This window comes from Heterocephalus glaber, unplaced genomic scaffold, assembly GCF_053883595.1.
Source record: "Heterocephalus glaber isolate CG9 unplaced genomic scaffold, H.glaber_assembly_v1.0 deba00001666, whole genome shotgun sequence".
NCBI classification, from domain to species: Eukaryota; Metazoa; Chordata; class Mammalia; order Rodentia; family Bathyergidae; genus Heterocephalus; species Heterocephalus glaber.
Window position 1 is genome coordinate 11,362,951 of NW_028258406.1, and position 17,115 is coordinate 11,380,065.

General features: G+C 34.4%; 1 protein-coding gene across 1 annotated transcript in view; it reads left to right on the plus strand.

Moving 5' to 3' along the window:
• Naa16 (N-alpha-acetyltransferase 16, NatA auxiliary subunit) overlaps positions 1–17,115 on the plus strand; it is a 102,096-nt gene that overhangs the window by 42,715 nt on the left and 42,266 nt on the right. Inside the window, 4 exon segments of the mRNA XM_021257913.2 lie at positions 4,156–4,228; positions 6,774–6,943; positions 7,383–7,535; positions 13,653–13,781. Coding sequence (XP_021113572.2) covers positions 4,156–4,228; positions 6,774–6,943; positions 7,383–7,535; positions 13,653–13,781 — 525 coding nt within the window.

Genomic DNA, 17,115 nt, shown 5'->3' on the forward strand with positions numbered 1-17,115 from the left:
TTAAACCTGAAGATTATCTTTGTGGTAAAAAAAACTACCAGATATGGTGTTGTGGCATTACGACTCTGAGGTTAATTGTTAGAAGCCTTACATAAGGAAAACTGGTCAAAAGTCATACTGTTATTGGGTAGCTTTTTTTTTTTTAGAAATGGTTTACCAATGAAACATATTCTAGGTTCTTTTCACCTCGAACAGAGTTGAATGAGACAAGCCAAAAACAGTGCCAAAAGTTGATTTGAAAAGTGAAGGTTGAGGAGTAAGGGAGAAACTCACCCTGCAGAGCAAACTTGGGGCAAACAAAAGACAAAAAGAGCAGAAATAAAAGTACATCCTGGTCTAGAAGACACAGAGTAGGCTACTGTGAAGAGTCATAATAATGGGCTCTTCCTGGTGTCTGTGTCTTCCATGTTCCACATCTGCGAATTCTACATATGGGGTCCTGGGAATTATTTGGCACTGTCCTGGGATCTTATAATTAACAGGTCCCACTTATTTTCCCAGCCAGCTGTGCCATGGTCTACCTCCTATCTCAGTTCTTTAGGAAAGTACCTGTTGTAGTTATTGTGTTTTCTCAGGTTAGATTTTAATGAAGATAAAGTTCAATCCTAATCAAATACAGCTGTTAGAAGAAGATATTTAAATCAGATGAAGATGGTTAAACTTGGGCAAGGTTTTTCAGGTTGTAAAATATTTGGGGCATTGTGTTAGTAAGTTTTCTGTTGGCTATGACAAAATATCTGAGACAACAACTTAAAAGAAGGAAATACTTATTTTAGTTCACAGTTTGACAAGTTTTAGTGCATGGTTGCTTGGGCCCGTGACAAGGCTGAACATCATGATTGGTATAAGTATAATCGGCTCATACTGTGATGGCCAGAAAGTGAGAAGAGAGAGGAAAGAGCTGAGATCCCAATATTTCCTTCAAGGGCACTGTCCTCCATGACCTAACTTCCTTTCTCAAGGTCCCACCTCCTAAAATTTCCAGCACCTCCCAGTGGAACCATCAGCTGGCAGTTAAGGCCATGTGAACTTGAGAGAAACGTTTAAGATCCAAACCATAGCCGCATTATAATTTAAGCTGTCCATTTTGAAGTTTTAAAGTTTTTACTTTAAATCCTAGAAACCTACGTGGATTGGCTTTCTTGACTTTAAAATGGCAGAACTGTTTTCAAGAAGAAAAATTTCCCTATTACTACCTACTTGAGGTATAAATGATCAGGAAACTTCAATAAAATGGATTCTTAAACCTGAGCAAAATGGATTCTTAAACCCAAGTAAAACTGCTTATACTGTATTAACTTTCAGAGAAAATTAATTAGATATTAACTGGGAAAATGCAGTATTTATTGCATTACTAAATTAGAAGTGACTATAACATACATTTTTGAGATTTGAGAAATATGCTTAATGAAACCAAGAAATTCAAGACTAAAATTTTTAAGATTTCCCATGAACTTGCCACTGTCTTGATTTTTTCCTTGAAGTTCTGAAACTAAGATGTTTTATTTGATAGTATTAATATAATCTTTATGAAAGATGATGTGTAACTTTAGTAGGTTTTTTATTTTTCTTTTAAAATTTTGTTATTGTAGTTTTTATTAAAATTGACTTTAAAAGTATTTTTTATTCTGGAGATGCACAAAGGTTACCCATGAAAACCTGCTCTAGCTGCAGTTTTTACAGCTGTCAGTAGATGGCATTGTAAGTTCATGAAAAATAATTTTCTTAAATTGAGCAATTTGAGTTTCTAAGACTGCAAAAACTTTTTAAAGTGAATGGGATTAATATGAGAAAATGGAAAAATAGGAACAAAATCTTTGTAAATAGGGAGGACTGGAGGGGTTGAAGGGAGGGCTGGGAAAGGGTGAAAAAATAAGAACCAAGAGAGAATATGTAAAGGTGCAAATTTCCAATGATAAATGTCATATTGTATACCTAAAATGTACCAATGATTAGAATGAATAATTGATAATGTAAAATAGGAAGAAAAGGTCCAAAGGGGAAGGGGTAGTGGGAGGGGCAGGGGAAAGGAAAGAAGGGAAAGGAAAAATGATGAGAAATGGAAAAAATGGAAATAAAGTCTTTGTAAATAGGGAAGGGTGGAGGGCGTGAAGGGAGGGCTAAGAATGGGGAAAAAATAAGAACGAAGATGCATTATGCAAAGGTACAATTCCCAATGAGAAATGTAATTGTGTTGTATACTCACAATGTACCAATAAAAGAATTTAATACAAAAAAAACCTTTTTAAAGTTACAGATATTCTAATTGAGATTAACAGGGTGATTATAGTGGGTTAAAAGGTGTCTATTAAATTTTATTTTATATTAAAATATTTTTGCAACATTTTTATCAGTGCTTCAATTGTGTGTCAGAGTTAACTAAGAGGTTTATTAAACATAGATTGTATAGGAGTTTCTGATTTTGTCAGTCTAGGGTATGGTCCAAAAACTATATTTCTAATAAAGAACTGGGTGCCACTAAATCTTGATAATGTTAATGGTTCAGAGACTTCACTTTCAGAACCACCTTTTAAAAACCAAATAATTCTTTTAATTTCCAAGTCATGAGTTTATTTAATCTTCAAATTTTGGTAAAAAATTAAGATCTGACTTTTATATTTATTGATATAGCGAGAGAATGTACACATTTATGTGATACAGTGTGATAATTCAGTACATGTATATAGTGTATAATGATCAAAATAGGGTAATTAACATTTCCCTCTTCTTAAACATGTATCATTTCTCTGTGTTGGGAACCTTCAGACTCTTCTCTTCTTGTTTAGAATGTAGAGACACCCTACTATGCTTTAGAGCATTGGAACTTATTCTTCCTCTCTAGTATTTGGTACTTGTGACACACCTTCTGTCTCCCTTCCCCCTACCTTTCCTAATATTAGTGACAACTCTTGTCTCTGCTTATATGAAATCAGCTTTTTTAGCTTGCACATGAATGAGAAACCACTGTTTTTATTTTTTTTTTGAAGTACCCATTTTCTACTGCTATAATCTATTAGGTCATATTTTTGTTGAATATGTTTCATTAAATGTATGTGTTAGTGAAGTCATAAATGTGTAAATTTTTTTCACATTCTATTTTCAATTACACATTTTTTCCATTCTTAATGTGTACTTCATCGTATGTTCCCATTGTCTTAATTCTAGTGAGTTGTGCCATATGGTACAATATCATATTAGAAGGGTATTACATAGTTCTGAGAAGTGTTTTACTTTGGGTTTTTTTGGGAGTGGGGTCAAGAGGATGGTCAGTTGGGTTTTGGGCAGTGGATGGTCAGTGGCTTCGATCAACAGGATGGTCAATGGTTTCTTGGAAGCTAGTCTGACTTTGTGGGGATAAGGATTAAATTTGATTCAAAATTAAACTAATTAAATCATACCATCTTCCTTTCATTAATAGGCCAGTAGCAGAAGTTTTCTTTCACAGCCATATGTACCAAAATTTTTAGGACTTTGTGACACATGGCGTGTTGTTCAGTGGTAGGGAACCATAGTAGATTTTAGTTAGTTTGTAAAGAGGCCTAGGACAGAAAAGAAATACATTGTTTTTTGAAAATAAATGTCTAAAGTTCCAGTTTTCACAAGATAGTAAGCAGTGTTTTCAGATGTTATTTTAGTAGTATGTAGATAAGTTGAGTAGGAAAACCTATAATTACATGAAGTAGATTATACTTGCTGCCATTTGCTAAGATTGCTAATGTAAGAAGCTAAACAGTTATTTCTACTTTTGTGTGTACCTTTCAAATTGGATCATTTCACTTGACTTTTGTAAGGAGTAACAGTTTTTAAAATCTGAATTTTTATATAATGGCTTACAACTTCACAAAACAATAGGAAGCAAAAAGCAAATTAACCTAATAAATTTTACAGATATATTTATTGGCAAAAGATTAAGTATCTGTCCTTCAAAACCTCAAACTGCTTATAGTGATGAGAAAATATTGAGGTTCTGTTTTACTGTTAATAAAGGCAGCAGTGTATTTTCCCTTTTTTTATTACCCCCTTCCTAAAATTCATGTTTATATTAGGAGTGGAAGAAAAGCACCATCCTACTTTATTTAATTTATAGTTTTGAAATAAGCTATATTGTTTTCCAAATCTAATTTAATCTATAAATAAAAATATATTTTTTAACAGGTTTCTATAATCCAGGAATTTGTTAGTAACTATGAAGCCTCTCTTAAAACATGTGACTTTTTTAGCCCTTATGGTAAGTTTAAATTAGATTGAATTGGAATTCGATCACTCATTTCAATCCATTTTTAATCACAATAACACTGCTTTGTGTGTGCTACATAATAGCTGCTTATTAAGTTACTTTTTAATTAAAATGAAATGAGAGCACTTTCAATCTTATTTAATTTAAATTTTCCATAATCCTATCCAATGGGAATTAGCCCTATTTTAACCTATTGAGAGGTTGAATGGCTTAATTACAATCTCTTTTTCCTGAATCTCTTACTTTTTCTAATATTTTAATTTCATGTTATCTGTTCCTCTATTTCTCTGATTGTAGAGGCATATGTGAATCAAGGGCATTTAATTTAGAAAACCTTTTAGAATGTTTTCAGTCTTGCAGATAATAACTTTAGCCTGGGTTTTTCATGTGGTTTTCCATGTCATTACCCTTTGGGTATTTTATTTCTCTCTTTTTTTTGTGGGAGGGTACAGGAATGGAACTCGGGATCTAAGACAGGAAGTGGCACCACTGAGCTAAATCCCCAGCCCACCCTTTGGGTATTTTAAAGGAAATTCCAGATACACTATTTCACCTGTAAATGCCTTAGTATTATCTCTGTTTAAAATACACAAAATTAACCTCATACTGTAGTATTTAATATTCAGTTCACATTCAGATGTCCTCCATTATCCAAAAAAAGTCTTTGTATAATTGATTTACTTGTATTTAGATCCATTTAAGGTTCATGTTTTGCATTCAGTTATTATGTTTTATGTTTTTTAATATACAGCAGTAATGTCCCTTCCCTTTAAAAAATGCCTTTTGTTGAAAGGTCCCTTTGTAGTAGTCTATCTCTTATTCTAGGTTTGACTGATGGCTTTCTCATGGTATTAACTTAATATATTTTGTCATCATTCATATTGCCTGTAGTATGGATAGTTAGATTTACAGGCTTGACTGGATTCAGGTTCTGTTTGAATACTTCACAGGTAGTGCTGTGGACTAGATGTTGTGTCATACCAGGAAGAAGGAGGCATTCTGGTTACCTCTTTTTTGATGTTAAGATTGATCAGCATTCCTTGTCAGCAAGATGTGCCTATGAAAACATTTCTCATGGACCTCTGACCTGAGGATTTTAACAGATATTGAGGGTCACTACCTAAATTCCTTATTTCATTCTTACTAACTTTTCTGCATTTATTAGTTGTTTGGGTGGTTTTTTGTTTTTGTTCTGTTTTGTTTTGGTGGAGGAATGCTGGGAATTAAACCGGGGGACTTCCATGTGCATGGTAGGCGGATGCTGTACCCTTTAAGGACTTTTCTCTTGGGGCTGGGGATTTAGCTCAGTGGTTTCACCGCCTGCTGCGCAAGCGCAAGGACCCGAGTTCGATCCCTGGTACCAAAAAAAAAAACCCAAAAAGAAAAAAAAATAAGACTTTTCTCACACCAAGTATTTGGTTCTCCAGAAACACAGTTTATGTAAGAGGTACACTATAAATACTTGACTGTTACCTTTTTTTTTTTTTAATTATAAGGGTTTGATTGGTTTGCAAAGACAAGTAAATGATTTTTTAAAAATTTTTAGCCGGGAATTTAGCTCAGTGGTTCTGCCACCTGCCTCGCAAGCACAAGAACCCAAGTTCAATCCCCGGTACCAAAAAAAAAAATTTTTTTTTTTAGTGGTAGTATATGTTTGCAGTACATAATAATTAAATGCCTCATGAGGTGTGTTTTTTTTTTTTCCTCGTGAGGTGTTGGTACATGTACATAAACACATCTTAATTGTTTTAACTTATGCTCTAGTGTGTTTGTATTATCTTGTCATTTGGTTAGTAGCTACAGTAGGAGATGTGTTTTGATGTCATACGGCTAAATTTATTCTGTCCACCTTCATTTAAAATTTGTATGTGTTCCCTTCTGAAATCTGTTTTGAAAACAGCTGTTACTTTAGCTGCTTATAGCTTGCTGGTTCAGGATGGGGAGCAGAAGAGGGCTCAGCTGATTGTATATATGTGACTCCTTTTGTTAGAAGACTTAAGTAGTGTTCACTCAGATTTTTGATATGTGGTAGGGATAGTTCCACCTTGTTAAGGGTGTATCCTCTTCCTTGTGAGTCATACCCTTCAACTTTGGACTCTCCTGGTCAGCTTTGAGGCCTAGTAAATGCTGTTCTCTGGCAGGTTGGCAGTTCTAATCTCTGCTGAGGTCTTGGCAGTGGTAGTCTCTTCTTCTGGCTTCCTTCTTTGACTTTTCCTGGCATGTTCATTTTGCTTTCAGCCTGAGAATTCATAGATTTAGATTGATTTATGACTTTCCTCAGCACTGTTTCTTTGAAGGGAGGTTGGAACTAGAAGCCTGTCAAAGTAGGATTTTGTTTACTCTCTTTGGCTGCCACCATTTGAATTTTATAACATGAAATCATAGCTCCTTTTGTTGCATGTGCTAATTTTTGCTGAATTTTTATTCTTTATTATAACAACTACTAATTTTATTATGAGTTAGGAGAGAGAAAGTATGTGGCTTGCTTTACCTAGAATTCTTCCTTATAATGATTTAATATTTGTTTGATTGCAGAAAATGGGGGAGAAGGAAACCCCGACAACTATACTCTGGGTTCAGTATTTCCTGGCACAGCACTTTGATAAACTTGCACAATATTCTTTGGCTTTGGATTATATTAATGCTGCAATTGCTAGTACTCCAACTCTAATAGAATTGTTTTATATGAAAGCGAAAATTTACAAGGTAAAATCTTAATCATGGTTTTTGAGTTTGAGGAATTCAGCCATTTAAGAAGTCTTGGAATTGTTTTTATGTAGCAGTAACTTCTTTTTTATTTTTTTTGGTACTGGGATTGAACTCAGGACCTTGTGCTTTCGAGCCAGGTGGGAGCACCACTGAGCTAAATCCCCGGCCTAGTAGAAGTAACTTCTAAGGCACCCTGATAATTTTTTTCTAATATTCAATCCTATGGAGTTTTATGCTGCATACTTGTATAATCAGCGTTAGGCACTTGGTTTAGTTCTTGTTAAATGTAAATTGTAATTTTCTGGATTTCTAGATAAATTTGCCAGAAATGGTGTCAGTTTTCTAATGTGTCTTTATAAACTTTTTCCATTTATAGTACACTCATATTCTCGATCATAGATAACTGCAATTTCTTTAATGCTTTAATCTCTTAAAGCATATAGGTAATCTCAAAGAAGCTGCGAAGTGGATGGATGAAGCACAGTCTTTGGACACAGCTGATAGATTCATCAATTCTAAATGTGCAAAATACATGCTTTGGGCAAATATGATAAAAGAAGCAGAGAAAATTTGCTCCAAGTTTACAAGGGTAGGAGAGAGCATACATGAGCATGTAATTACTTGAATTAGTAAAATTGTGAGGTTGCCCCTGAAATTAATAAAAATTCATTTCTTTTTTATTTTAAGACTATTTATCCATATCCTAAGTATAGTTTCCTACTGTGGTTGTATATGTGTTTCTCTATGTATTTCTGGCAGGGGATGATTAAAAGGGCTCAACAGGAACAAAATACTTTGTTAAAAGTTTGAACAATATGCCATTTTTATGTGTAAAATTGTTCTGTATAAGGTTGGGTCTATCCCAAATTCTTTGTCTCCCTAGTGATTTGTGACTGCTTTTTAATTCTCTTTTACATTGTCTTACTTCAGAGCTGTTTAGAGACCTTTCTATGTATAAGTAATTTCTTTTTTTTTTAAAGAGGCATAAAGAAGTTTATTAGGAGGAAATTAAAAGGCCCTCAAGAAAGAGGCTTATTAAAGTGTGGAGCTGAAAATACTTGTTTTTGGCAGTGGAAATCTGGAATTTGTGAATTTGTGGAAAATTTGTACAGGATGTAGAAGTAATTTTTTTGCACTTTTTTAAAATCTCTGATATTCTGCAATTAAATTCTTTTAAAAATTTTTTAATTTGAACTACATAATGACTACATTCATTGTGGGAAGTTGGTATATGTGTATAACACATCTTAATTCTTTTTACTTCCCCCTGTTCTTCCTTATCTCCTCCCTGTCTGGAATTAAATTCTCTGATATTGTTGAGCTAAATATCCATTCCTTTCCTTCTTTGGCCATTCTTAACGTAGACTTTTTGCTATATTATGAAAGTGATACATGTTTATGGTTAAAAGTGTAGGTAGACTAATGGAATACAAAGCTCTCAGAAACATAATCACATATATTTGAAAACTTGGTATATAGCCAGAAGTACTTTTAAAATTAGAGATGAAAAGATAGGGATGGGACAATTAGTTACTTAGGGTTAGGGTTAGGCTTAGGTTGAAAAAAAATTAAATGGCACCCCTGTATTTCACTGCACACAAATCAATTCCAGGTGGTTTCAAGATCTGTATATTAAAAGCAAATCTTTCAGACTTTTGGAAGAAAACAGGAGTCTATCTTTAGGCTAAGGAAACATGTTTTTATGTTTGAGTTAGAAAGCATGCCACCTCCTTCCTCCTCTCCTGCTCCTTTCTCCTCCTCCTCCTATTCCACCCTTCCTCCATTTAAAAAATTAACAGTAATAATTGTACATATTAATAGGGCTCACTGTGATGTTTTCATATATCCATACAATGTGCACTGATCAAATCCACGCACCCTGTAGGCATTCCTTAAGATACTAAGAGCATAAAGTGTGACTGAAATTATAGTGCTTGACTATATTAAAATTTCTGTATAACAAAATAACCATAAGCAAAGTGAGAAGAGAATTAATTGGAGAAGACATTTTCAACCTGTGATAAAGAATGTATAAAGAACTAAAGAATTCACTGAAATAATTATGCAGTACACATTGAATGTGATATTGAGGCATAATGAGGAAACCATGTTTGCAAGTTTGATTTCCAAGTTTTAATGAAGATGCTTTGGAATAAGTAATTTACATCTTAAATAATACACATTATGTGCAAAGTGGAGGGCATTAGTGGTGAAGTTTGCCAGTAAGTTTTTAAGATGAAAATAAGTTCCTGCTATGCCCTATGATGCTAAGATATTGCTGATGTAGCAAAAATTCACCACCTTAAATGTTAAGTAGGTTCTAGGTATGTCTCAATGTTTAGAGAAATCCCTTATAATTGATAAGCCACAGAATAGCTTGATCTTCTAATGTGAAAATTTCAACTACTTGGAAAAATCATGTCTTAGAAATAAACATGTGAAAGTAAAAATACAATAAAAAAGATAAGACACCACAAATATGGCCAAAAGATATGAATAATTAGTTCACAAAAGTGGAAAATGGAATGGCAAAAAAAAGGATATCTTTACTTAGTAATGAGCAAAATGCAAATTACAACAGTATGGTAGTGTTGTATCTATCAAATATGCTGATCTTAAAGTCTGGCGTGACTAGGTATTGACAAGTAATTTTGACATACACACCTGTGCAGTCATGTGTTCTCAGTTTATAGGCCATACCTATAGAACATTTGTTTTTTGTTTCTTATAAATAGAATTTTCTCATATGAGCTAGCCTGCCATTTGGTGTTTACAGTAATGCTAGTAATTTATCACTTACAAGAGGAAAATAGATTTAACATTTTAAGTACTGAGCTCAGTACTTTATATACATGATCTCTTTCTCCCCGTAATTATAGTTAAGAAAGTGTTTGGAGAGGTCAAGCACCATGTAGGCTGCAGATCAGATTATTCATCTGGAGCCAGGATTCTACATATTTGATTTGAAAACCCATGTTCTTTGTGTTAAACCTGGCCAGAATTGTGTAATATTAGCAGAAACTGTAATAACTAGTGTTTCTAAAACTCAGATGCCACGGGATCAGTAGCAGATGCAAAACAGCATAGGTTATGTTGGGAGAGAGGATGAATGAGAATGATGGGTTTTAAGAGAAGAAATTACATTAGAGAAATAGTAGTGCTGTTTATGTTCATGTAGCACTTAGGTGTCTCTGATATTTTACAGCAGGGTAATTGAAGTTCTGAAGAGGCTAGCTACATAAAGCATTTTAGTCACATTGTAAATAGTGCTGTTAGGGTTCAAACTTTTCCAGTGTCCATTCTATCATGGTTATGAAGATTAGAAGGGAGTATAATGAATAAACAAAGCGCTTAGGTATTAAAAGTACTATCTGAAAGGCCTAGGTAGGGATTAGAAATAAAGTATGATTAAAAGTGAGTATAACAGTACAAGACTTATTAAGTTAAACCCATTCCTAAAAAAGAAAGAAATAGAAAGCTGGGCATGATGGCACACCACCTATAATCTCAGTGCCCTGGGAGGTTGAGGCAGGAGGACTGGAAGTTTGAGCCCAGCCTTGGAAACTTAGTGACTAAAAACAGCATAATGTGTCAGAGTAGACAAATGAGAAAGTTGTTTGGAAGGAATTGGTTAAAGAGAGTGGTCATCAAAACCAGCGTCACAGTTTACTCATCATAATTGTTTCCAGTCATCTGCTTCTGACAAGTTGGCATACTGTATGGCGAGCTTGTTCAGTATATCCTTACTGGCTCATTGGCCAGGTTAGTCAATAGTGTGTGGTAGATAATATAGTGACCAGGGGAAGAACATTGCTACTGGCCCTTAGTAATCAGCTTAGTAATCATACTTACTAATATGAGTGAAGTACTCATATTTCTTTTTATAGATCTTTCACAGTTTAGAATTATAGAAGGTTGCTAATACAAATTTGGCAGTTCTTTATGGAAAACTTTTTGAGCTGGGCATGGTCATACACACCTGTAGTTCCAGTACTTGGGAGGCTGAGGCAGGAGGATTGCCACATGTTTGAGGGCAGCCTGGACTGCATAGTGAGACCTTGTCTCAGAAAACTAAAACAAAAACCAAAATAAAAATAACTTCTATCAAAAATTGAAAAATATACACAGCCATAAAGAAGAAATAAAATATATCTCTAGTTCTGTTCATCCAGAGATAATCAGTTTTTAGACTTTGGGTGATTTCTAGGAGTTGAACTGATAACACAAAATGTAAGTAAAAAAACTTAATATTGATAAAATTATTATTTTTGGTACTGGGGATCGAACTCGGGACCTTATGCTCTCGAGGCAGATGGCAGAACCACTGAGCTAAATCCCTGGTCCCGATAAAATTATTTTTTATAAATATACCTTTGCCATCTAGCCTGGGGTCATACAAATATGTATTTTTTTCTATTTACTTTTTTAAAATAAATTTTATTTTATTTTATCCCATTCTTCCCTTCAAGCCCCCTCTCCTCCCTATGTACAAAAGCTTTGTTTCCATTTTTTTCCTTCTATTTTCACTTTTTTTCTTGTCATGTCCTTCCTTTCTTCCTCCCTTCTCCCTTGTTTCCTTTTCCATTTGAACACTTTCTTCCCATTTCCCAATGTCCATTTTACATCTCAGTCCTTATTGCCACATTCAGTTTTCTCACACCAGAGAAACAATGCGGTGTTTAAACCTATGTGTCCAGTTTTTTTCACTTAAGAGTATGGTCTCAGGGTTCATCCATTTAGCTATAAATGTCTTCTTTATGGCAGAGTAGTATTAAAAAAGCCACATCTTTATCCACTCATCTGTTGATGGGCATTTGGACTGTTTCCAGGATTTAGCTATTACAAACTGTGGCACTATAAACATGGGTGTGCATATATCACTGTGGTATGATGTTTTTAATTCTTTTGGGAAGATACCAAGAAGAGGTATAGCTGAGTCAAAAGGGAACCTCTAGCTTTAGTTTTCTGAAAAATCTCCACACTGATTTCCACAGTGGTTGGACCAGTCTACACTCCCACTAGCAGTGGAGAAGGGTTCCTTTTTCCCAACAGCCCCTCCAGCATTTGTTATTGGTTGATATCTTGTTAGCAGCCATTCTCTCTGGAGTTAGATGGAGTATCAGTGTTGTTTTAATTTATTGATTGACTAATGATATTGAACATTTTTTCATACAATTATTTGCCATTTGTAATTCTTATCTGAGGAGTGACTTTTTATTTCAGATGCCCATTTTTGCATTAGGTCTTTAAATTTGAAGGGGTTGATTTTTTTTTTTTTTTTAGTTCTTTATATATTCTAGATAATAGTCCTTTATCTGAATAGCTAGTAAAAATTTTTTCCACTCTATGATTTGTCTCTTCACTCTGTTGGTGGTTTCTCTTGCTGTGCAAAAGCTTTTTAATAAGATGGGGTCCCAGTTGTTGATTCTTTGTAGTATTATGGGGTCTGGGTTTTGTTCATGAAGTCTTTGCCTACTCCTAATACATATATATTTTAAATAAATCTTTTCTGAAGTGTGACAAAACTCCAGTGCTACTGCACTGAAATTTAGTACTTCATGTCTTAAACTCTTCTCAGAATTATCATTAAGTCGGAATTAACAAGAAAATTTATTTTTTCTGTTCTTGTGGATCAAACCGAGGGACACTCAACCACTGAGCTACAGCCTCAGCCTTTTTTATGTTTTGCTTTGAGATAGAGTCTTGGTAAGCTACTCAGGTTAGTCTCAGATCCTCCTGCTGGTTACGATTTTCCTGCCTCTTTCTCCCTAGTAGCTGGGATTATAAGATGTGCCACTACACCTGACTATAAATATAACAAGTTCAGTTATTTTTTGGTTTGGTTTGGTTTGGTTTTTTCTGTGCCTGAGAGATAGGAAAATAAGAGTTGTGATGAAACAGGAGATGTTGTTAGAACCAGACATATAGGCACAAAGAAAGTGACAATGGATAGCTTAACTAGGAGGAAGGAGACTGGGGAACCGAAAAATGCGATTAGAATTGTTAGTAAGAGATAAAACACAAAGTTAGCTATCTATAGTGCCAACCCTGAGTTAGTAAGGAAAGGTTAAATAGCAGAAAGAAAATGAAAAAAGAGGAAGGGGGAAAGAAGAGAAAAAAGAAATGCATAAGACAGGCAGTGCTTCATAAAATTATTGTTTTAACTGCCTGCCTCATAAGCGCAAGGTCCTGAGTTCAATCCCCAGTACCAAAATAAAGATTGTTGTTTTAAATAGTTAGTAAACTTTGAATATTCATTTATTTATGTTTATTTATTTAATTTATTTTGAGACAAGGTCTCACTGTGTAGTTCAGGCCGACCTTGTACTCACTATATAGCCCAGGCTGGCCTTGAACTCACAGCAACCCTCCTGCCTCAGCCTCCTGAGTGCTGGGACTACAGGCATGTGCACCGTGCCAGGCTGAAATTTTAAAAACTAAGCTTTAACTAAGTAATCTGGAGTCTTCTCTATGTAAAGTATAGAATCACAAACATGTACTAATAAAAAATTTAAAAACAGCCATAAGACCTATAATTTTCAAACATTAGGAGCCTTGGGGAAACATGTTAATACATTTGTTAATTGTTGTTGATTGTCATAATAATACTTGTGGCCAAAAAAAGAAAATACTTGTGGCCATAGCTTTGAGATTCTTAGGATGTTTTATTGTTTGCTCATTATAGCTACAAATGCTTACATTTTAGGAGGGAATATCTGCCATGGAAAACCTAAATGAAATGCAGTGTATGTGGTTTCAGACAGAATGCATTTCAGTTTATCAGCGGCTGGGGAGATATGGAGATGCCTTGAAAAAGTGCTGTGAAGTAGAAAGGGTAAGTTATTAGAGATTTTTGTTGTTGTTGTTGTTTTAATTAATTTTATTGGTACATTTTAGGTATATAATATAATGACATTCATCTTTGGTTTTTTGTTTTGTTTTTTTTTGGTACGAGGGATCGAACTTGGGGCCTTGTGCTTGTGAGGCAGGCACCAGAACCACTGAGCTAAATCCCCGGCCCTCTTTCCCCTTTTAAATGTCAGGATCTGGTCTGCAGTCAGCCTCTCTCCAGTTGTCTTCCCAGGGAGTTTCTTCTTATGTTCAGTATTTTGTATAGCAATGTATGGCCAGTTTGCAGGTATATTTTATTACTTGCTTTTAGAATTGTATGTGATATGCCTTAGAGAGGAGACTTTTCTTTTCCTTTGTGTGAATTTTTTTTCCTGTTCTTTGTCATCTCTGAAGCACACTCCTTCCACATGGACCACAGGAGGAAAAGAGCTGCAAATGTACACCTGAGGCAGTCCTCAGCAGCCCTCAGTTGTGGGGGCACTCGGCATCACTCTCCCCCTGCTAATGCAGTATAAAACCACGGGCGTCATAGTCAGGTGAGCCTGATGTCTGCACCTTCTTCCCATATGAAACTTCTTCCCATTTGAAACTATAGATTACCTAGAGAAGGCTATATCTTAGGGGGTGGCTTTTGATGAGAGCTGGAAGTAGGATAATACTTTTAAAATCTTCATAGAAATAACCTAACTTTTTCCCTTTTTCGAAACTTCCTGCCCTTTGAAACCTTGATGGCTATCTTTAGGGAAAATCTTTTTTCATTGTTTCCTTGAGAAATATAAAGCCTTGACTCACATGGGAAATATCTAAGAATTCCTAGTTTCTATCAGGCTCTTCTTATTTCTGATAAAACTATAGATTGCTAGCTTGTTTTGACACTTCCTGGATGACCATCACTTTAAAAATATTCTGCTTGTTATTAAGGAAAGATACATTTTTTATTAATCAAGATGTTCTCAGTGAAAGGTAAATTGTTTTCTGAATGAAGCAGTTGCTAGGCATTTATAGATAGTAATTTTAGGACGACTACAAGAAGACACACAAAATTTTTTTTAAAAACATATACCTGGTGTGACATTTATATGTGTTTAGACATATTTTATTTGTATTTTTATTTTTTTCAGTTTTTTAAAGACAAGGTGTCACTATGTAGTTCAGACTAGAATTAAACTCACTATGTAGCCCAGGCTGGCCTTGAGCTCACAGTGATCTTCCTGGCTCAGTCTCCCGAGTGCTGGGATTATAGGTGTGTGCCACCATGCCCAGCTCACCAAAATTTCTGTTTAAATGAAATTTGAATATTCTTATGATTATTAGAGTAGTGAACTTGAATTTAGACCCCATTTCTCCTAACATTGATGTCTCTATATTGCTTTATTCTAATATTTTTTGAGAATTGGTAGAATAGATCTTCCAATTACCAAGTTTCACTTAGATGATGCTTTCCCTTAAGTCTGAGTGACTTTGACTGTGTGGTGTGGAATAAAATTCTATTCCAGATAAGCTACTTCTAGTTCAAGAAATAACTTAATTGGTAGAAAGCATTTTTGAAGAAAAAAGTTACAAGAAATCATTAGTCACAGATTAAAATGTGGCAGAAATCACCATTTGGACATGTTATGTAATTATTGCTATAAATTTTAACTTTATTCAAAGTTTGCTATTGGCACTTGAGTGTAGGAAGAATTAGGAACAGAAAACAAGAGACCCCTCTTACTAGTCTTTTTATAAAGAATATTCCTTACTAAAAGTAAGACATGATTAATATGTATACTTTACATATGTAGTTATATATAGAAATGTGCATTTAATACAGATAGGATTAATAAGTATTTATCGATGGAATTCTTAATGTTAAATTAATTTCCAATAATATTAGGATAATCTAAAAATTATTATGTCATTGGAAAGATTTAGGAATAATTGCAAAATTGAAAGATTTATTCTACTAAGTATCTGCATGAGTTACTTTATGCCTGGGTTTTAAATATATTAAGGCAACAAATACCTTTCAAAAAATGAACTTTGTAGTTTACCTTCTAAGTAGAGTTGAGAAAATAAGTTCAAATAAGGGATATTTCTTTTGCCTTCAGGAATTCATTCAAGAGTTCTTTCATTAAGGGCAGTTTCAATTGTGGTACATATTATTGCGAGCTCTTAGTAATTAGATTTAAAATACTAGAATTCCAGAATGGTCCAGTATAGTACCTTTTCTGTATTAATCTTACCCCTCTGAATTTTAAGAGTATATTTAAAGATTATGTAGTCCAACCCAATCCGATATTTGAAACTTGAGTTTTATTAAAAGCAAACGCTTTCTTCAAAATATGGACTATACACTTGTGTTCAGAATATTTTAAACTCTTTATCTTTCAAGAATTAAAATTTTCTTTTTAAATGATTGGGTCCTCATTATTTTACATTTACAACATTTGAACTATGGCAATTAAAAATCTAGGATTTTGACAGTCTGATCGCTATCAAATTGACATGTGCTTTATAATGATGGATTCTCTATAAAAAATGAAGTTGCTGGGCTGGGGATTTAGCTCTGTGGTTCTACCGCCTGCCTCGAAAGTGCAAGGTTCTGAGTTCGATCCCTGGTACCAAAAAAAAAAAAAAGTTGCTTATTTCTCTAGTTGATCTTTTTTTTCTTTTTTTTGAGTCAGGGTCTTACTAGTAGTTTTAACTGACTTTGAACTCATTATGTAGCTCAGGTTGGTCTCGAAATCTCAGTGATCCTCCTGCTTCAGACTCCCAAGTGCTGGGATTACAGGTGTGCACCACCAAGCCTGGCTGATCTGGTTATTTTTAAATCCAGAGGTTTTTGTTGCTTGTCTGTATGTAAGCATTTAAGAGGCTCTTTCAGGAATTCTGAGAAGTGATGGGCAGAAAAATATGACCCAGGAAAAGGGGGTTAATAATGGAATTCCTAAAGAAAATCACACTCCTTTGTGAATGACTTTTAAAAATTCTTTAATGACTTGCTTTAATTTACTTCAAGCCTAATTTTTTTTGTACCGGGGATTGAACTTGGGGATCTTGCGCTCGAGGACAGGTGGCAGAACCACGGAGCTAAATCCCCATCTCAAGCCTAATTTTGACAGCTATAGCAAACTCTTCCTTCCTAATTTATACACACACATGCACAAATAATATATGAGAGAGAGTGTTTGCTGGTGGTTAAGATGAGGGGAAAAGAGTAAGGCCATGAACTGTATGTTAATATTTGCTATACATTATGATTTAGATACCTAGCTTTCTTTTTTTTTTTTTTTTTTCTGGTACCTGAGATCGAACTCAGGACCTTGTGCTTGCAA